The 22,009-nt window shown below is 44.0% G+C and overlaps 2 protein-coding genes across 3 annotated transcripts in view; both read right to left on the minus strand.

Moving 5' to 3' along the window:
* Window positions 1-4,131: 4,131 nt before the first annotated feature.
* Window positions 4,132-12,332, minus strand: paox (polyamine oxidase). Its single transcript, XM_033012540.1, has 7 exons — window positions 12,104-12,332; window positions 10,688-11,177; window positions 10,119-10,318; window positions 7,377-7,626; window positions 6,126-6,238; window positions 5,188-5,345; window positions 4,132-4,647 (listed from the first exon to the last, which is right to left on the minus strand). Exons 1-7 carry the CDS (start codon window positions 12,330-12,332, stop codon window positions 4,504-4,506), a joined length of 1,584 nt encoding a protein of 527 aa, XP_032868431.1. The 3' UTR covers window positions 4,132-4,503.
* Window positions 12,333-14,441: 2,109 nt separating this feature from the next.
* Window positions 14,442-22,009, minus strand: part of rassf4 (Ras association domain family member 4) — a 65,566-nt gene continuing 57,998 nt past the window's right edge. For both annotated transcript variants that reach the window (XM_033012851.1, XM_033012852.1), the window contains exons 7-12: window positions 21,381-21,544; window positions 19,339-19,440; window positions 18,260-18,311; window positions 17,260-17,381; window positions 17,065-17,162; window positions 14,442-14,960 (exon numbers count right to left, since the gene is read on the minus strand). In XM_033012851.1, the coding sequence (XP_032868742.1) occupies window positions 14,891-14,960; window positions 17,065-17,162; window positions 17,260-17,381; window positions 18,260-18,311; window positions 19,339-19,440; window positions 21,381-21,544 (608 nt within the window). In that variant the 3' untranslated portion in view covers window positions 14,442-14,890. The remainder of the gene's footprint in view (window positions 14,961-17,064; window positions 17,163-17,259; window positions 17,382-18,259; window positions 18,312-19,338; window positions 19,441-21,380; window positions 21,545-22,009) is intronic.

The following is a 22,009-nucleotide window of genomic DNA, read 5'->3' on the forward strand; positions in this document are numbered from 1 at the left end:
CAGAGAGGTCGGATTGGGAATGGGAGGGGGAGTTGAAGTGCTGAGCCACCGGGAGGTCAGGTAGGTTATTGCGGACTGAGCGGAGGTGTTCGGCGAAACGGTCGCCCAACCTACACTTGGTCTCACCGATGTAAATCAGCTGACATCTAGAGCAGCGGATGCAGTAGATGAGGTTGGAGGAGATACAGGTGAACCTTTGTCGCACCTGGAACGACTGCTTGGGACCTTGAATGGAGTCGAGGGGGGAGGTGAAGGGACAGGTGTTGCATTTCTTGCGGTTGCAACGGAAAGTGCCCGGGGAGGGGGTGGTGCGGGAGGGAAGCGAAGAATTGATAGTGGAGAGAGATTTATTGGCGTGGTGGAGAAAGGTCTGGTGGATGTAACTAGAAAGTTGCTGTGGTGGACAGATGGTACCATGACTGAAAGGCCTGTCTATGCTGCAACCATCTTATGATTCCATGACATTAATCATTGAGCTTGCTGCTGGTTTCTGTTTTCAAATTTCATGCAGGGTCAGTAGTTAATGCGGAAGAGTACTGCTGTAAAATACTGAATGGTGCAACTGACAAATAAGGCTTGGTGTGGCAGGAGAATAAAGGAAAGTGTAAATTTCAATAAAGGTACGTGTGGCAGGAGAAATAAGTGGAACACATCCTACACGTGAGGTACGAATGGAGCTGAAGAATCTAGGTCATAAGATCAGAAGTGATAAGAGTAGAATTAGGCAATTCGGCCCATCAAGTCTACTCTGCCATTCAATCATGGCTGATCTATCTCTACCTCCTAACCCCATTCTCCTCCCTTCTCCCTGTAACCTCTGACACCTGTACCACAGTGAACAACACGTGAAGCAGGAAAGAACAAACGGATCTACAGATGGGGTCTGATGAAATGTTTTAGGAAGCAGAACATGTGGATATTGCTTAGCATTCAAAGCATCTGTACAACTCAACATTTGTCTAATTTCTATTTTAAAATTGACTACATTTGCCTGTATTTCATGTGATTATTTTCATTGAAAGAATGCTTTAGAATGTTTAATGCCATATAAATGTATTTGTTCTAATTTTAATGAACTTTATTTGTTCTTCAATGAGTTGGCTGAATTATATTTATTCTGAGAATGTCATAAAGATTAGCAAGATTGCATTTGTTATCAAAGCTGGGATAGAAGCCTTTCTCAAACCATTGTAGTGCCTGCAACTTAATGATGATGGCTGTCTGCATTCATGTCATTGACACCAGCGCCACACTCTTGTCCAATGTATAATTCTGACCGCAATACTTAATTATTTCCATTAGTTGCACTAAATGAGTTTCAAAATGTAAAAATAAATGCAAATGAATGCTGAGTAAAAATTTAATAGATTTGCAGACATTTGATAATTTTAAATGAATGTAAAAGTCACATTTTCATGGACAAAAACATAACAAGAACTTTCAAACAATCGGCAATGCAAAAAGTGCAAGTTTTTAAGTGCAATTCCAGCATTATTCATTAAATTTCCATAGTACTACACAAAAATAAATGTTACGTAATATTGCTGTGAATCATTCTGCAGATGGAAAATACACAGTCAGTTGTAATTGCAGCGAATAATGATCTTTGATTCAAAAGAAGTTCATGACATTGCAGCACAATTAGGCCATTCCACCCATCGAGGCTGCTCACCCATTTGATCATGGCTGATCTATTTTTTCTTCAAATCCATTTTCCTGTTTTTTCCCCATAATCTTTAACAACCTTACAAATCAAGAAATACCCTTTAAGGATGTCATTCAAATTAATTGATTGACAGATATTTAGATATTAAGATATTTAGATATTCCTCTGGAATATAATTTGCAAATAATTCAGTTTTGACCACCATGATACAGAGATAACATTAAAGCAACAAGGTCTATGCAGGCAAGAGCAACACTAGCAAGTTTGCGGATGACACAAAGCTGGGTAGCAGTGTGAACTGTGAAGAGGATGTTAGGAGGTTTCAAGGTGACCTGGACAGGTTGAGTGAGTGGGCAGATGCATGGCAGATGCAGTATAATATAGATAAATGTGAGGTTATCCACTTTGGTAGCAAAAACAAGGGGGCAGATTATTATCTCAATGGGGTTAGGTTAGGTAAGGAGGAGGTAAAGCGAGACCTGGGTGCCCTTGTACACCGGTCATTGAAAGTTGGCGTGCAGGTACAGCAGGCAGTGAAGAAAGCTAAGGGAATGTTGGCCTTCATAACAAGAGGATTTCAGTATAGGAGTAGAGAGGTTCTTCTGCAGTTGTATAGGGCTCTGGTAAGACCACATCTGGAGTATTGCACTGTTTTGGTCTCCTAATTTGAGGAAGGACATCCTTGTGATTGAGGCAGTGCAGCGTAGGTTCACGAGATTGATCCCTGGGATGGCGGGACTGTCATATGAGGAAAGATTGAAAAGACTAGGCTTGTATTCACTGGAGTTTAGAAGGATGAGGGGGGATTTTATAGAAACATATAAAATTATAAAAGGACTGGACAAGCTAGATGCAGGAAAAATTGTCCCAATGTTGGGTGAGTCCAGAACCAGGGGCCACAGTCTTAGAATAAAGGGGAGGCCATTTAAGACTGAGGTGAGAAAACACGTTTTCACCCAGAGTTGTGAATTTGTGGAATTCCCTGCCATAGAGGGCAGTGGAGGTCAAGTCACTGGATGGATTTAAGAGAGAGTTAGATAGAGCTCTAGGGGCTAGTGGAGTCAAGGGATATGGGGACAAGGCAGGCACGGGTTATTGATAGGGGACGATCAGCCATGATCACAATGAATGGCGGTGTTGGCTCGAAGGGCCGAATGGCCTCCTCCTGCACCTATTGTCTATGTTTCTAGTTGCAAAGTGCATTTCTCCAGTCAGACTAACTTACAAGGATTGTGTATAAAGCCATGAAGTAAACAGCTAGAAGTGATTTAGGCAAACTGGCATGAATTAGGTTAATTTGAAGGCCGACGTAGGTGGACCAGAATACGAACACCATGCACCTTGAATGAAAACTTATGAGAAAATTACCCAAGAGCCTAGTATAGTCTAGCATTAGTAATAAGAGCAGTTTCTTTCGGATATGTGATATATTCTTTCAATAAACTGGCAGCAGTAGTTGGTAAATTACTGTTGCATTAGGTTTTCACAGTATCATGAAAAACAATTACAAATTATGCTCCCGATATGGTCCTGCACTGCCTGTAACAAACATGGCCCTGCACTGCCTGTAATGAACATGGCCCTGCACTGCCTGTAATGAACATGGCCCTGCACTGCCTGTAACCAAACATGGTCCTGTACTGCCTGTAACGAACATGGCCCTGCACTGCCTGTAATGAACATGGCCCTGCACTGCCTGTAATGAACATGGCCCTGCACTGCCTGTAATCAAACATGGCCCTGTACTGCCTGTAACAAACATGGCCCTGCACTGCCTGTAATCAAACCACAGGAAACCCGTGAATTAATTGTAATATAAAAGAGTGAATATTGTTGCGATTTCACATAATTAATGTGTTTGTTCCAAAAGTGTATGTCACTTTCTGGCATGTTGATGCAGACAATATTCCGGGTATCTGCAAAATTTGCTAATGATTCAATTTTCTGGTATAATTATATGACTATTAAATTATTTGTATCTGGGGGTGATCTCTCCAGAGCTCATCCAGCACCGACAATCGCTCAAACCGATCAACGTCTAAAGGTGGAATCAGTAAGAGGGTAAAAGAAGCCATGTGCCAGGAGGCACAGTAAGCAGAGCAATGGTGAACATGAATATAACAATGGCTCTGGTGCCAAACCACAACCAAATGTACACACAAGAAACCGCAGCTGCTGGAATCCTGAGCAAAAAGTAACTCAATTGTTGGAGAACTCAGCGGGTCCAGCAGCAAGCAGGCAACCCTTCTTCAGCAAGATCAGACCAACTTAATGAAATAGTTGCTTTGGACTGGTCCTTTCAGATCCATGGTAGACAAAAATGCTGGAGAAACTCAGCGGGTGAGGCAGTATCTATGGAGCGAAGGAATAGGTGACGTTTCGGGTCAAGACCCTTCTTCGGACCGATGTGGGGGTGGGAGTGGGAAGAAGAAAGGAAGAGGCGGAGACAGTAGGCTGTGGGAGAGCTGGGAAGGGGAGGGGAAGGCGGGAGAAAGCAAGGACTACCTGAAATTGGAGAAGTCAATGTTCATACCGCAGGGATGTAAACTACCCAAGCGAAATACGAGTTGCTGCTCCTCCAATTTGCGGTGGGACTCACTCTGGCCATAGACCCTTCAATGGAAAATCCGTTGTTCTTTAAATATCTTTATCCGGTGTCACTTTCAACAATTTATTTCTAAGAATAGTTTTTCAGATGCAGCAACATAATACAGAGAACATTCAATAATCATTTTACCCTGAAGTTTGAGTATAGGTTGTAGATTTGCACGATATAAGCGGTTTAATTATTTATAGATAGATATGCTAAGTGCACTTTTATAACGAACAATGACGTTTTATAGTTTTGGATTGCCGGAGGTGTGATGCAAATAGTAGTCTCTCAGGCGATCTGCTTCCCTCCATCCTGATTCCAGAGCACCATGAGTGGTCGAATAAAATGTCCGATGAGTGGCTTCACCAGCAAAAAGCACCTGCAGAGGCTAATAGCAATGTTGCATTATTAACTTGCATAGTTCACCAACATTCACTCCAAACACTGCCACAGCTGATGATCTAGATGATCTTCCAACCCCGCATCAGCCAATCTGTTTGTTAGAGAACCCCCCCACTCTTATTTCTGATTTTTATAATTTGAATGAATAAGTTTATTGGCCAAGTATGTTCACATACAAGGAATTTGTCTTGGTGCTCCGCTCGCAAGTGATAACCCGACATACAGTAAACTATTAAAAATAAAACATAAAACATTAAAACATTAAGAATAAAACATTATAGTTTAAACATGTGAATGAAATGAAATACCAGAGCAAAAGGAGGCTACAGACTTTTGGTTATTGAGTAGAGGGACAGCCAAGGAAGAATGTGACCCAAAACAGTAAATTTTAATCTCCAAGATAGAAAATCTATTTATACTCTAATTAGTGTAGTTCAGTTTATTGTCACATGCATCGAGGTAGTGAAAAGCTTTACACTTTACAGTGAAAGGTTTCCTTAATTAAGAAAACAAAATCATATCGTACCTGTGCCTTTGCAGGTTCTGATGGGAGAGGTTGAGCAATGATATCAATATCATCACCTGAACTGCCAACCTCGGTGTAACTGTAGGATCCCTTTGTGAACCGATCGCTGTGCCATTTTGTTCGTAATATATTCTTTGGTGGAGGCAGTGATGGGTTTCCTAAATAAAAGTAATTGAACATATTTTCTAGCTATTTGAATATTTGCTTAAAGTTTATTATTGTCATGTGTAGCGAGCTATAGGCAAAACCTTTGTGTGCTATCCAGTCAAATCATACTGTACGTTAGTACAATCAAGTCTTGCACAAGATTCCAGCATCTGCAGTTAGTTCCTTGTGTCTACATACACAAATACAACACATTGTGCAACGAGGAAATCATCAGTCATAAATGATAGTAGAATTAGGCCATTCAGCCCATTCAATCATGGCTGATCTATCTCTCCCTCCTAACCCCATTCTCCTGCCTTCTCCCCATAACCTCTGACACCCGTACTAATCAAGAATCTATCTATCTCTGCCTTAAAAATATCCACTGACCTGGCAAAGAATTCCACAGATTCACCACCGACTAAATAAATGTCTCCTCATCTTCCTAAAAGAACGTCCTTTAATTCTGAGGCTATGATCTCTAGTCCTAGACTCTCCCACTAGTGGAAACATCCTCTCCACGTCCACTCTATCCAAGCGTTTCACTATTCTGTACGTTTCAATGAGCCTGTTATATCGAAGTCCGTTAGTGCAAGGGTTTACTGCATTTGTTTGTTTATTGTTATCTATTGGGCACTGTGTTTCCAGACCTGTTATGCTGCTACAAGTAAGAATTGCATTGTTCTGTTTCGGTACATTAGACATCAAACGCTCTTTCTCTCTCCATTGGGATTACACTCCAGTTTATTGGAGGATCATGCTTCTTTGCTACAATACGGAAGAAACCTTACCTGTAAATTGGCGTATGACTTGTGTCAAACAATCTTTAACTTCAGAATCAGATAACTGCTCCATAAAGATGGCTTCCTGCCCAGCAAGCACAGCTAAGAGGACGTGGCCATGCCTGCAAACAGAACACAAGAACAGTCTGCCGTACGGCACGATGGCGCAGCGGTAGAGTTGTTGCCTTACAGCGCTCACAGCACCAGAGACCCAGCTTTGATCCCGACTACGGTTGCTGTCTGTACGGAGTTTGTACATTCTCCCCGTGACTGTGTGGGATTTATCCGATTTTAGACAGGTATGTGGATAGGTAAAGCTTAGAGGGATATGTGCCAAATGCAGGTAAATGGAATTAACTCAGGTAGTCTCCATGGTTAGCATGTTTCAGGTCGAGAAACTCGAAACGTCACCCATTCCTTCTCTCCAGAGATGCTGCCTGCCCTGCTAAGTTACTCCAGCATTTTGTGCCTACGTTCGATTAAACCAGCATCTGCAGTTCTTTCCTGCTCCTCAGCATGGATGAGTTGAGCTAATGGCCTGTTTCTGTGCTGTATCTAGGACTACATATAATTTCATTTGAAGGCAGTAATGGAACTTGCCTTCACCTAGTAAATTCCGCACATACTGTATTTTAGTTAAGTCATTAAAATTAAATGGCATAACTCACAATTGCCTTCCCATGAGTTAGTAAATACTTTGTTACAAATAATTAACTGAAATATCACATAAATCATGTTCTTCTGCAATTAAATGTACATCAGTTTCAGTAATCCTATATGAAAGGACAGGGTATGAAAGCTATTCTCTGTGCTGAATATCGGAGTGGAATAACAACTATTCACTGCTAAAATACCTAAATTTGAATCAGTCTTATACATAATTTGAGACCTGAAATTCAGCATTACAGACAAGTTTTGATACCGGGATGGAAAAGATTTGTTCAGCATCAGAGAGTGAATTGCAGGTGGAAGGCATTGTGAAAGGGTATTTGTACACCTTAGCCTTGAGCCATATACTGTTACAGTACCACTCCAGGCCAACCAGACACACCCATTTCTCATTCCTTTACTATAATGACATTAAAAGCAGCACTGTGCACTGATCCAATCTTGTCCACCCCACCCACTAACCCTCCACGATGCTCTAAAGCTCTTGCTTTGTGATAATTAGCAAGCTCCAGCTTTGGCAGCAAAACAACCATTCAATGAACCAACCATAGCATGTATAGCCACATAGATCATGAATGAATGAATCATTACCTTGCTGCAGGGAGGACGATAAAACCTAATATCTTCCTGAACCATGTTGTCTGTAGATCTGCTCTCTCATTCAATGGAGACTCATCCTCCCAGACCAGCTTGATCAAATCATATTGTGGTTCCCAAAACGGCTCCTCAAATTCAAGGAAGATTTTGTTACTTGTTCCAAAGCCAATTTTCTCAATAGATTTGATTTTGCTGATGGGAAGTTGTGGGTCGAAGAAAGTTTTATGATGCTCCTTAAGGAAACCTGGAAACAAAGAACATAATGTGTAGCAAGGAACTGCAGATGCTGGTTTATAGGGAGGTTTCACAGCAGTCGGGTCACGACCCATGACCCGTACTGTTGCTACGCTACTCCAAATGGATTACACGCGATGTACTGCAGGTAGGCACTTACCATTGTTTCCAGCGTAGCGGGCCCGTTAAAACCCGCTGAGATTGTCAATTTTTGCGCTGTAAATAATTATGGAAATCGGGATAAGCGTGTGAGACATTTAGCATACTTCAGAATTCCAAAAGTGAGGAGAAATGACGGTAGATAAAAACGAGAGCTGAAGGGACAACAACAGCCAGAGTGCTTGGCGAACATTGGCCGTTTGCTCACTGCATTTCATCAACAGTAAGGCATTATTTGTGTTTTTTCTTGATTCCTTTGGCATCTAAAAAGTTTCAGAAGTGATAAATCTGGCTGTACTTTTTTTTAATCGCCCATGGTTCTCGTGGGTTTTTACATACAAAATGAAAACGCATCTGAAGAAAAATTTACAGCCAGATTTATCACTTCTGAGAATTTTTAGATACCAAAGGAATCAAGAAAAAACACAAATAATGCCTTACTTGATGAAATGCAGTGAGCAAACGCGATAATTCCCAATATTTTCAATGTTTACCAAGCACTTTAGCTGCTGTAGTCCTTTCAATTCTCGCTTCTCTATACCTTCATTTCGCTTCACGTTTGGAATTCTAAAGTTGGGTACATGTCCCTCACACTTACCCCGACTCCCACAATTTCTTTCAGCGCAAAAATTCAACATTTTGGCGGTTTTTAACAGGTAGGAAAGTACGCAGTTCTAGCATTAATAACATATACCGGAAGTGACGGATGTCTTCCAGTTGGATTTAGCGGCTCCGTGCGTCGAGCCCTATGACCCAGTGACCTATACCGAAGATAGACACTAAATGCTAGATTAGCTCAGCGGGACAGGCAGCATCTATATCTCCCTCTCCCCTGACTCAGTCTGAGGAAGGATCTCGACCCGAAACGTCACCCATTCCTGATATCCAGAGATGCTGAGTAATCCAGCATTTTGTGTCTAACAAAGAGCATTATCTTCAGTAGCTAAGTTAACCCCAAATCTGTTTCACGAGGGTTGGACTAACATATTGTTTGATAATATGAAAGAATTAACCACGTCAGGCCCAATTACTAAAACTACATAGATCCATGAATAAAACAGTACATTTGAACTTCAGGCAACCCAGCAATTCCAAGTTGGTTCTTGTAAGATTAAAAGAATTGCAAATGTATATAAATGTATGCAAGCACCAGGAACCAAAGGCATAGTGGATGTTACATCCATTTCAACCACAGAAATTATTTGAATTTAATAATTTTTTAATTGTGGTTCCCAAATATTCTATGTAATTTTGAAGATTAGTAAGATTTATTAGAATATTAAGCCAATGCCAGTGCTTGTTTTCTTGATGGGTTCAATCATTTTTATTATTTTAAATCTGGAACATTTGCATTCTATAAGAGTGGATAAAATTTTTGATGTCTAACATAAAAGACTAAAAATAGGAAACTGCCAATTTTATTCTGAATTAGAATCAGTCGCCATGCTGTGAATTTTCTGGGAGGAAGAATTTTATTTTTAGACTTGCACTGTTTATTCAGGGCAGAGAACAGAGAACAAGCAGTACAGCCCCACAACAAGAGGCACTTTGGCCCACAACATCTGTGCCTAACATGAAGCCAAGACCATCTCTTGTCTACCTGCACATCATCCACAGCTCCCCATTCCAAATCCATATGCTTATCCATTATCCAATGGTCTCTTAAATGCCACTACTATCTCCCTCGATCACCAACTGCAGCTGCAGGTTCACAAATGTCCTTCTTGATCCTTGAGGGCTCCTATCTTCTCTGTGGCGACTCTCTTGTTTTTAATGTAGGTATAAAAGGCTTAAGGTTTTGTTTAATCCAATTTGCAAAGCATTTTGTGGCCCTTCTAATCACCCACCTGAGTTCTTTGCTCCTTGACATTCCTAAAAGATCCTGCCTGATTTCATCCTCTTAAATTTCACACACACACTGCCTTTTTCTTTTTGACCAAATCCTTTTTGACCAAATTTACAACCTCTTTGGTCATCCAAAGATCTCTTACTTTTCCGTCCCCGTCTCTCGCCCTAACTGGAACATGCTGGTTCTGAACTTTGATCAACTGGTCTTTAAGCATCTCCCACATGTCAAATGTAGACTTCCCAATGACAATTCCTCTCAGTGTACCCTCTTAAGCTCCTGTCTAATAACATTGTAGTTTGTTATACTCCAATATAGTTCTTTCCTGCAAGGTCCAACCTTCTTATTCGAAAGCTATGTTATGATCAACTTGTGGTCAAAACTGAAACACCATGCTGCAGAATTAATGAGGCTTTGAGGGCAGACCTCCTCACACCAAATCTTCTGATGCTGAATTTATTTTAAACGGAAAAAATGAAAGTTAAATGATACATTACCTAAAGGAACAGTGACTATAACATGATCAGCTGGTATAATCTCGCCGTTTTCACATTCCACCAGAACAGAGTGAGCGCGTTCCAGTGCCTCTGGTGTTTTCAAGGATCCGTTCCAATGAATGCATTTAACTGGCATGTTGAATGACACAATGTCCTTTGGCAGCGATTTAGTCATTTCATCAATGAGGCTCTTAAATCCACTAAAAAATAAATTAAGTGAAATATTAATTGTGATCAAGATTATTGTATTTGAAGTAAAAAAGATAAAGCTTGATCTCATAAAGAGGCCATAGAGCAATACAGTATGGAAACAGGCCCTTCGGCCCAACTTGCCCACACCGGCTCCACTCATCCCACCTGTTTCCGTTTTGTCCATACCTCTCCAAACCTGTCCAATCCATGTACCTGTTTAACTGTTTCTTAAAGGATAGGATAGTCCCAGCCTCAACTAACTCCTCTGGCCGCTTGATCCATACACCCACCACCCTTTGCGTGAACAAGTTACCCTCAGATTCCTATTAAATCTTTTCCCCTTCACCTTAAACCTAGGTACCGTACTTAACACTGACCTTGGAAAGGTGCAATCAATTCCAGGTAAGGATATGTACTCTCCGAAAGGGTGGAGTGCCACTAAATCCAGGCTGTGGGTCCCACATATACAGCACTCTATCTTGAATTCCACATTGAGCAGTGCAAGTTTGAGATTGCACATTTCCGCATCGTTTTTCCATTCTTCCGCACACTGAGCAATTTCATTCTTGAGAAATTCACCCAAACTCCGTACGGGTTCTGTCGCTGCCTGGAAGTACTCTTTGCTCTTGAACATAAGCGATGAAAACAATTCTTCCACAGAGGCAGATACCTCGGGGTCTATTATCTTCCCCGAGCTGGTGAAACAGACTGACATAGCGAGGAGTTGTGCATTTAATTCCACAGCCTGATTCTCCTCTGACATAGCTGCCTCATCCAGAAGATGGTGCTGGCTGGCCAACTGAAAGACTGCATTCTGCTTCGAGGGGCCATGGATCCACTGTGCTCCCATGTCAATCAAACCTTTTCCTGAAATCAAATTTTGGAAGAAGCATGTTAATTAAAAAGTAGCGTGATGGGATATATTTGTTCCTTCCTATCAATAGATGGAAAATCAAGTTTGCGGTCTGAAGATGGGTCTCGACCCAAAACGTCACTCATTCCTTCTCTCCAGAGATGCCGCCTGTCCCGCATAGTTACTCCAACATTTTGTGTCGAGACATAGAAAATAGGTGCAGGAGGAAGCCATTTGTCCCTTCGAGCCAGCACAGCCATTCATTGTGATCATGGTTGATCGTCCTCAATCACTAACCCGTGCCTGCCTTCTCCCCATATCCCTTGATTCCGCTAGCCCCGAGTGCTCTATTTAACTCTCTTTTAAGTTTAGCCATTTAACTACTGCCATTAGTTTAGTTTAGTTTAGCGATACAAAGCGGAAACGCCAACCATCAATCACCCATTTGCACTCGTTCAATGTTATCCCACTTTCCTAAGGGCAATGTGCAGAGGTCAATTAATCTACAAATTTGCACATCTTTGTGATGTTTGTGGAAACTACGAGCAAACATGCAAACTCCACACAGACAGCAACCGAGGTGAGGATTGCTCGTGTAATATATCCGACAATGATATCACAGTCAGTGCAGTTGCACATGTGAGAAATAAAGCACCATTGACAGGTTGAAGGGCCGCCATCTGTTATCCCAGTCCCTGTATGTCAATGGTAGTCAGCTTGAGCAATAATGGGGTAGCATGGAATGACGGGCTGAAGGGCCACCATCTGTTATCCCAGCCCCTGATGTATGCCAATGGTAGTCGGCTTGAGCAATGATGGGGTAGCAGGGAATGACGGGCTGAAGGGCCGCCCGCTGTCACCCCAGCCCCTGATGTATGTCAATGGTAGCCGGCTTGAATAATGGGGTAGCAGGGAATGACGGGCTGAAGGGCCGGCTCACCGAAGGGGCGGCTCCACACGCGGCCGCCGCGCCGCTCCCGCGCCTCGAGCACGCGAACCCGCACGGGCACGCGCCCGGGGCCCAGACCGCGCTCCGCCAGGCGCCGCGCCGCGCCCAGCCCCGCCAGGCCGCCGCCCACGATCACCACCCGGCGGCCCGGCCTCGACGCTGGTCCCGGTGAGTCAGGCCCCGGCCTAGGCCGCTCCGCTACGTCGCCATCATCCATCATCCCGTCGCTAGCGCCGGCGGCGACTGCGCACTGTGACACCCCCCCCCCCCCCCCCTCCTCGCTGCCGGCCGCATGTGCGCAGTAGTCGCGCGCTGCCGGGCCCGGCATCCGATGCCGGCCTGAGGGAACTCTTGGCCCTAAGGAAGAATGTCATTGTTCCATCTGGGACATAAAACACGCTTGACTGTGGGACAAACAGACTGCAGAAGGGTCTCATAGAAACATAGACAATAGGTGCAGGAGTAGGCCATTCGGCCCTTCGAGCCTGCACCGCCATTCTATATGATCATGGCTGATCATCCAACTCAGTATCCTGTACCTGCCTTCTCTCCATACCCCCTGATCCCTTTAGACACAAGGGCCGGCCACATCTAACTCCCTCTTAAATATAGCCAATGAACTGTGGCCTCAACTACCTTCTGTGGCAGAGAATTCCAGAGATTCACCACTCTGTGCAAAATTCATCACTATCTGGGACATAAAGCACTCTTGACTCTTGGACAAACAGACTGCAGAAGGGTCTCGACCCAAAATGTCTCCTATACTGACCTATTTCCTTCGCTCCATAGACGCTGCTGCACCCGCCATAGATGCTGCTGAGTTTCTCCAGCACTTTTGTCTACCTTCGATTTTCCATCATCTGCAGTTTCTTCTTAAACACTCCTATACTGACCTCCCCACTAAAGAAGGGATCTACAGGAGTCACTCCCTCAAAGATGCAGCCAGCATCATCAATGACCCACACCACCCTGGCTCAGCTCTCATTTCACTTCTGCCATTGCTAAGAAGATATAGGAGCCTGAAAACTGTAATGTACAGAGCACTATGTTTACATCTGCTGCGCTGCTTCAAGTGGAAATATGTTGTTCTGCTTTGGGGCTTAAAACAATAAAACACTCTTGACTTGTCTCTGGGCTTCAGTGAAACCCACATCAGGCTCCAGCAACCTGTAGAAAACTTCTTTGATGTTTGGCATCTGAGATGCAACAGGTGAAACAGTTGCCAAACATCAAAGAAGTTTGGTGCAGGTTGCTGGAAAAAGATGCAAATGTTGACCGCTCAGTGTCCAAATCTATCAAATGGCAGCAGACGCCTGTGACAAAGGCAAATAAGTTATTTAACTTCACTTTCAAGGTCTATGTGAGCAATTGAGAGAATACTTAAATACTATTGGTCCTGCCTTTTGCAAATATGCTATCCCTACTCTCAATTTCTCCGTCTCTGCCGCATTTGCTCCCCCGATGAAACTTCCCGTTCCAGGACATCTGAGATGTCCTCTTTCTTTAGTAGATGTGGTTTCCCCCTTGCTGTCATCTGTGTCCTATAGCTCTGCTCTCCCTCCCTCCCTCCTTCAAGATGAAACAGGGATGGAGTTTCCCTGCTCCTTACCTTTCACCCCGCTAACCAGGTATTTAACCTACAAACATCCTCTCCCCTTCTGCCCCTCACCCCTCATTTACTCCCCCCTCTCTTCCCTATATCCTGCCTGGATTTGCATCTATTTCTCCTCCCTCCACAACCCCCTTCTACCCATATTCCTTCCTCTGGCTTCACAATTCATGCCTCATCTATCCTTATCTCACACTATTTCCCTTTGTCCAACCAGCTGCCTCTCAAAAACTCCCCTCAATCCACCTATCACTTGCCAGACTTTATCCTATCCCTCCTCTCTTCCAGCTTTCTCACCCCCACCCCCACCACAATCAGTCTGAAGAAGGGTCCCGATCTGGAGCGTCACCTGTCCATGTTCTCCAGAGATGCTGCGTTACTCCAACACGTTGTGTTTTGTTTCAGTCATTTGATCATAATATCATGGCATTTGCAGCCAGTTCTGGAGATGGCAAATGATGATTGTCGTTTGAAATTTCTACAAGATTTCAACCTAGAGTTCTGCCCAAGTTATGTGGGAGATCCCCACTGACTGAAGAGTATGAATGTGCCGTAACATGCTTAGATGTGCCTGCACGAACTACATGTTGGAGTGATTTTGGTTAACATAACTAACTGCTATTTCCGTATTGTTTAAGAATAGCTAGTCATTATATTTTATGAATTAGGGATAACGGGAAGAGTGTAGGTAGCATAAAAATAAAATTTATGAAATGTTAGTTAATTGTTACTGTTACTTGGTGGCAAAGTGTCAAAACTTTATCCTTCAAATGTACAGACTTATTGAAACTTATCCAGATTACAAAAGACTGCCTCATATTAACAGATTACATTCCAACAATACATTCCTCTTGATTTATAAATCCACACATAAACATTTACTTTGGTCAAGTATCAATTTAATACATTAAAAAATATTTCTAGTAAATTAAGTAAAGCTTAAAGTATAAACGTATAAAAGTTTTCTGAAGAGTAACGCATTATTAAATGCTAATTCAAAGAACATTTACTAGAAAAGGGGTTCTCATTGCAACAGCAAAGAGGTCACATTTTGACAAAAGTTACATTAAAAGGGCACAGTCATTTTAAACAAATTGAACATTTATCCAGTGAAGTCTATTGTTGAGAACTCCAGCAAACTAGTTCCAGTGTTAAAACATAGAGTTTGTTCAGATGTAGCCTTCTGCATCTGTGATATCTTCCAGTTGCTGGTGTATCATGGACCTCAGTGCACTGTACCTTCAAAGAGAGATCGAATAATAATCTGTCCACATCAGATGTTTGATTTACACAGATGTTAATATTAAGGCCTCACAGATGTTATGCACCGTGTACACATTTTTTAGTCAGAAATAAATCAGCCGCATCATAAATGCCAAACAACAGTGTCAAACCACAGCAACAGTGCTGGAGATCAGGACAAAGTAGAGTGACGAGCTGTGAGGCAGCATCACCACCTGCTGTGTCAATGTGACCCCAAATTGTCCTTCTCCCCCTCACTCCTTCTCTCCCTCTCTCCCTCCTTCACTCTCTCCTCTACTCTCCTCTCCTTCCCTCCCACTCTCTCTCCCTCCCACTCTCTCCCCCTCCTTTCCTCCCTCCCTCCCTCCTACCCATCCTCGGAAAGCAACCCAACTACAAATGTTTCTACCAACAGCGTGTGAATGAATTAATGAATGCTTTATTGCCATATTAATTAGTCTCAGTTTTAACTCCGCTGGTCTGGGTGGAAAAGAATCCACTATAAAGTGGGATGAGACATATTTAGTATTGAGAGATACAGCACAGAAACAGGTCCTTCGGCCCACAGAGTCCATGCTGACCATCGAACACCTGTTCACACTAGTTCTATGTTGTCCCACTTTCTCATCAAAGAGGAAAAGAGAATCACAAAAATCAAAAACCACTGATGCCACATGTTCCCTGCACCTCTCGTGGCGAGATGGAACTCGAGCCCAGAATGGTCTCATCAACCATCTCGGTACACAGATTCAGATTCAACTTTAATTGTCATTGTCAGTGTACAGTACAGAGACAACGAAATGCAGTTAGCATCTCCCTGGAAGAGTGACATAGAATATGATTTCAATAAATAAATCTGTTTACATGCATACAGTCATAGACTTATTTTTTCCTGTGGGAGGAGTGTCCGGGGGGGGGGGGGGGGGGGGGGGGCGATCGGCAGTCACCGAGGTACATTGTTGAGTAGTGTGACAGCCGCAGGGAAGAAGCTGTTCCTGGACCTGCTGGTCCGGCAACGGAGAGACCTGTAGCGCCTCCCGGATAGTAGGAGGGTAAACAGTCCATGGTTGGGATGAGAGCAGTCCTTGGCGATGCTGAGCGCCCTTCGCAGACAACGCTTGCTTTGGACAGACTCAATGGAGGAGAGCGAGGAACCGGTGATGCGTTGGGCAATTTTCACCACCCTCTGTAGTGCTTTCCGGTCGGAGACAGAGCAGTTGCCATACCATCCTGTGATACAGTTGGTAAGGATGCTCTCGATGGTGCAGCGGTAGAAGTTCACCAGGATCTGAGGAGACAGATGGACCTTCTTCAGTCTCCTCAGGAAGAAGAGACGCTGGTGAGCCTTCTTGATCAGAGTTGAGGTATTGTGGGTCCAAGAGAGGTCATCGGAGATGTTGACCCCCAGGAACCTGAAGCTGGAAACACGTTCCACCTCCGTCCCGTTGATGTGGATGGGGGTGTGCGTGTCGCCCTCCCGTTGATGTGGATGGGGGCGTGCGTGCCGCCCACAATGCAACAGTATGCAGTAGATGTCATGGTCTTACTTGAGAACAAGTGATCAACAGCAACAGCAGCAAAGTGCAATGGAAAATTACTGGGGAAACTAGAAGATGTTTGCCATGCTAATGTCAAATGACAGAAAGTACTGGTTCTGTACCAGTGATAAAATATTCCGAGCCAGCTGATGGCCATTCGATACCTGCAATGTCCTTTCAAAAATTTTGAGGCTTTCGATTCAATATGATTTACCTAGATAGCATGCAAAACAATTATTTATCACTGTATCTAGTCATACAGTCATAACAGCACAGAAACCGGCCCTTCAGCCCATCTTGTCCATGCTGGCCAAGATAGAACAGTGCAGTGCAGGCATGGGCCCTTCTGATGCCCATCTATATTAGTCCCATATGCCAGCATTTGGCCCATATCCCTCTAAACTTTTCCAATCCATGTACCTGGCCAAATGTCTTTTAAATGTTGATACTGTACCTGCCTGAAAGACCTCCTCGGTACATGTGACAATCATTAACCACTTATACGTTCGACTGCAGCCTTCTTCACCACTCTGATGCGGTACCACTGAGAAGTTTGTACTTACTTGACTGTAAGTTTGTTAATTTCCCTCTCTTCCTCTTCCTTCAGTTTCTCCACAAAGCTGTCGAGGACCGGCATTTCAAACTTAATGTACTGGGCCACCTTAGAGAGGAAGGACACAGGGACATAAATCAGAGATACGCTATTCAGGACGTGGCTGTGTTCAGAATGTGGACAAATAAAACACGGCAGAGCTTACATCATACGTGACCTCTTCCCCGAGATCTTTCTCCATCAAGAATATCCGGGCTATTTTCTCACAGGGCCCGTGCAAGATTCGTGATATCAGTGGGTATTCTGAATCTTTTAGCTTTGTTCTCTCTGTAATAAGAGAAACACATTAGACACTCGGTCTAATTTTGGTTTAAACTAAACTAATTCAATATGGCGAACTATCTCAGAAAATAGGAAGCAAAACGAAAATAATATACGTTGAAAATTGAAAACGTCATTCTTTATTTCTAGCAGTGCATCGTTTTTAACATTGTTTTTATGTGACTAAAAAGTTAAAAAGGATATTTCTTAATTTTCAGAATTTCAATTTTTACGTTAAGAAATGTTTTAATGTTTTTACTATGAAAAGATTACCAAAGTTTTAAAAAATGACTAGTGTGTCCCTTTCTTCAAGAGATGACCGTATCATTCATGGTCTAATAAACCCTCCCAGAACAGCTTCCACTATATTAACTTTCTTCCTTAAATAAAGAAACCAATACTGTTATGGCCGCACTGTTTATATAACTACACATAAATTCACAATCCTTTTGTGGAAACAGGCCCTTCGGCCCACTGAGTCTACGCCGACAATCGACCACATGTTCTAATGTTGTTATTCCACATTCCCATCCACTTCCTGCACACCAGCGGTAATTTACAGAGGGCCATTAACTTACAAACCCGCATTTTCTTTGGAATGTGGGAGGAAACCGGAGCACCCGGAGGAAACCCACACGGTCACAGGGAGAACGTGCAAACTTCACACAGACAGCGCCAGAGATCAGGATCAAACCCGGGTCTCTGTCGCCATGACACAGCAGCACTACCCGCTGTGCCACTCTGACGATCAAATGGTGTAGGGGGTAAGACACTGTAATGAATGTAATGAATATGTGTGATGGACAACAGGCAGAGATGTGAAAGCAGCGTGTCTCACTGTTTGGTGCTTGACCTTCACTGTTTAGCAATTCTCACAAACATACCTCCACTTTCATGGACAACGTAGAGTGCAAATTCATCTGGAACATTCTCCACCTGTAAAACACATCAGGGACAAGGTGAAATGTAGCAGGACCATGCACTGGTGGAACAGGACCATGCACTGGTGAAGCACACAGCTCGTCCACTGGTGAAACAGGACCATGCACTGGTGAAGCACGACCATGCACAGGTGAAACAGGGCCATGCACTGGTGGAACAGGACCATGCGCTGGTGGAACAGGACCATGCGCTGGTGAAACACACAGCTCATCCACTGGTGTAGCAGCATCATCTCCTTGCTCCTCACTCACACCAACACCACTTCCACATCGCACAACAGTTTCTAAACAACTTCCATCATTATTATGCAGTGCGCATTCACTTTTTCAAATCCATTTAAAAAACATTTATCTATTAAATTGGAATTAGTGTTACCATGGTAATTGACGGTAAAAAACATGGATAAAAGTAGCTTAATTTTTAATTAAAATGAGCACTGACACCTTTTTTCAACAAAATCTAAAGCACTGGTGGGGAGTTCGTGGAGAGCAGGGATCTGTGAGAGTAATGTCTAGAATACCTGTTGTATCTGGAATACCTGCTCACCTGTGGCCATAGAGGTAGCTGTCAATGACTCCATCTACACCTCACGCTGCCTTGGCAAGGCCAGCAGTGTAATCAATGACCAGTCTCATTCTGGCCACTCTCTCATCTCCCCTCTCTCATCGGACAAAAGGCATAGGTGTGAAAACGCACACCTCCAGATTCAGGGACAGTTTCTTCCCAGCTGTTATAAGACAACTGAACCATCCTCTCACCATCTATAGAGCAGTCCTGCCCTCCCATCTACCTCATTGGAGATCCTCGGACTATCTTTAATCGTACTTTACTGGCTTTATCCTACACTAAACGTTATTCCCTTTATCATGTCTGTGTATACTGCGGATGGTTCGATTGTAATCAGGTAATGTCTTTTCGCTGACTGGATGCAACAAAAGCTTTTCACTGTACCTCAGTACACGTGACCATTAACTAAACAATGATACTGTAAACTCCAGCCTAACATTTCAACCTGGCTTACCATGAACTTGTTGAGCAGCAGGGTGAGGACTTGCGCAGTGTTCATGTTGCTGCTCACTCGCACGTTAGTGACGGAGCCGTACGCCGGGGTGAACACTGACGTCTGTAGACGGAAGGGAAACAATTAGAGGAATGAGCAGAAGGAGCAAAACGCTGAAGGTTAACATTACACACGACAGTCTGGAATAACAACTAATTATTCCCAACACAACACTTCCACCAAATGATATTTGGAATCTTGTAGTGGGGATGTTTGTCAAGTACAGTGTACAACAGTGTATATCCAGTACAAGCGTGTATATCCAGTACAGCAGTGTATATCCAGTACAGTGTATGTCCAGTACAACAGTGTATGTCCAGTACAACTGTGTATGTCCAGTACAGTGTTCAACAGCCTGACTGGACTGTGATCTTTCTGTCCTATTTGATTATACAATGCAATGTACTATTTCATCTATACCATAATGAACTAAAAGGTCTAACTGTATTTCACTGCTACTTATTGATGTTTTATATTTTCTATCTGAGTGCAGTAATTTACACTTGTGCTTAATAAATGTTATTTGCTTTCATTCTATGTGTTTGTTTATTTCTGTATTTGAAACGGAGTGGCAGCTGCTGGAGGCGACGGACGGATGTGGGGTTTACGGTGGCCGCGGGAGCTGATGTGGGCGGGGCAGGTGTGGACGGGGCAGGTGTGGTCGGGGCAGGTGATGGTGGGGCAGGTGTGGGTGGGACAGGTGTGGGTGGGGCAGGTGTGGGTGGGGCAGGTGTGGGCGGGGCAGGTGTGGGCGGGGCAGGTGTGGGTGGGGCAAGTGTGAGTGGGGCAGGCGTTGATGGTGTCCGGTCAGTCCGGGGTCGCCCCGGGCATCTCCAGTTGCTCCCAGAGGGGGATGGGGCGCAGGGGACAGTCCAGTGGCGGTTCGACGGCGCTTGCGTTCGGGTTCGATCCTGGCTGAGGATGGGGCGCGGGTCTGTGCGTGCGGCAGCATGGTTGCCGGGGATGTTTATCGCGAGTGACCTTTGACAAATCCCATGATTCCTTGCGTTTTTCGGAATACCGAACTCGCTTATCGATAAAAGTTTCTGACCTGCCATATTTACTATGACCTGCAGAGGGCAGCCTTGCATGGTTTAGAGCTGTGCATATCATCGAGTCAGAAACAGGCCCTTCGGTCCAACTTGTCCCTGCCGACCAAGATGCCCCATACAAGCCAATACCATTTGACCGCGTTTGGCCCATCCCTCTCTGAACCTTTTCTATCGATGTACTTGTCCAATTTACTTTTAAATGTTGTTATGGTAACTACCTCCTCTGGCAGCTCGTTCCATAAACCCAGCATCTTCTGTGTGAAAATGTTGCTCCTCTGGCTCCTATTAAATCTTTCCCCTCTCACCTTGAACTTAAGCTGCCTCGTTCTAGATTATCCTACCGTGGGAAAAAGATTTGGCGCATTCATCCTATCTCTGTCCCTTATCATTTTATACACGTAGTAAATGCCTACTATTTTCTGTGTGCTTAAGCAAAGCAAGAATTTCATTGTCCTATACAGGGACACATGACAATAAACTCACTTGAACTTGAACTTGAACTTCTATAATAACCCTCTTCCTCCTCCCGCGCTCCAAGGAGTAAAGTCCTCGCCTGTCTAAACACTCCCTGTAGCTCAGGCCCTCGTGTTCCAGCAACATCCCCGTAACTCTTCTCTGTGCTCTGGCCAGATTAATGAGATCTTTCTGACAGCAGGTTGACCAAAACAAGCACCATACTCCAAGAGTGGCCTCACCAATGTGGCAAGGACTATCGTTGCTGGCTCTACCTTGCTTTAAGCTATTCCATTATCATGTATCTATACACTGTAAATGGCTCGATTGTAATCATGTATTGTCTTTCCGCTGACTGGGTAACAGGCAACAGAAGCTTTTCGCTGTACCTCGATACACGTGACAAAAAGCTAAACTGTACTGAAAGGTTGGCCCAGCTAACACAGCCAGGACGCAGCGTTTAACTGCAAACAACTGGTTTCATATTGCTGTGGTTACTTTGTGATTGTAGAAGTGACCGTTGATGGAGAAGCGATGACGTCTGATGCGCTGGCTGTCTCCCACCGTGTGGTTCTTGCTTCTGCGCTGAATCAAACAACTGGCATCACTCATTGTTCGCATCAGCTGGGGGACTTCATCATCACAAGTGGTGCAGGTGGACACTAGATACAAGCAGAGATGGTACAGGAGACTTAGAACAGCGGCAATCCTCAGTGTACCACAGATTTAAGATGGAACGAGAAACAATCCTTCAAAAGTGGTTGAAGTGCCATCAATGGTGGTCACCCTGCTGTTGTAAAGGTCACACGAGAGGCCTGAGCACACAGACCACATTGAATTTGACGGCAGTCGACAAGAATTTGTAAAGGTTGATGGGGAAGGATTTTACAGGTAAGGGGATGTCTAGTAGATGGGGGGGGGGGGGGGGGGGAAGGGTGCGATGGGGGGGCACTATTCAATGTGAGATCAGGGTCAATAGACAATAGGTGCAGGAGTAGGCCATTTGGCCCTTCGAGCCAGCACCGCCATTCAATGTGAACATGGCTGATCATCCCCAATCAGTACTCTGTTCCTGCCTTCTCCCCATATCCCCTGACTCCGCTATTTTTAAGAGCCCTCTCTAGCTC

The sequence above is a fragment of the Amblyraja radiata genome, chromosome 37 (assembly GCF_010909765.2).
Source record: "Amblyraja radiata isolate CabotCenter1 chromosome 37, sAmbRad1.1.pri, whole genome shotgun sequence".
Classification (NCBI taxonomy): Eukaryota; Metazoa; Chordata; class Chondrichthyes; order Rajiformes; family Rajidae; genus Amblyraja; species Amblyraja radiata.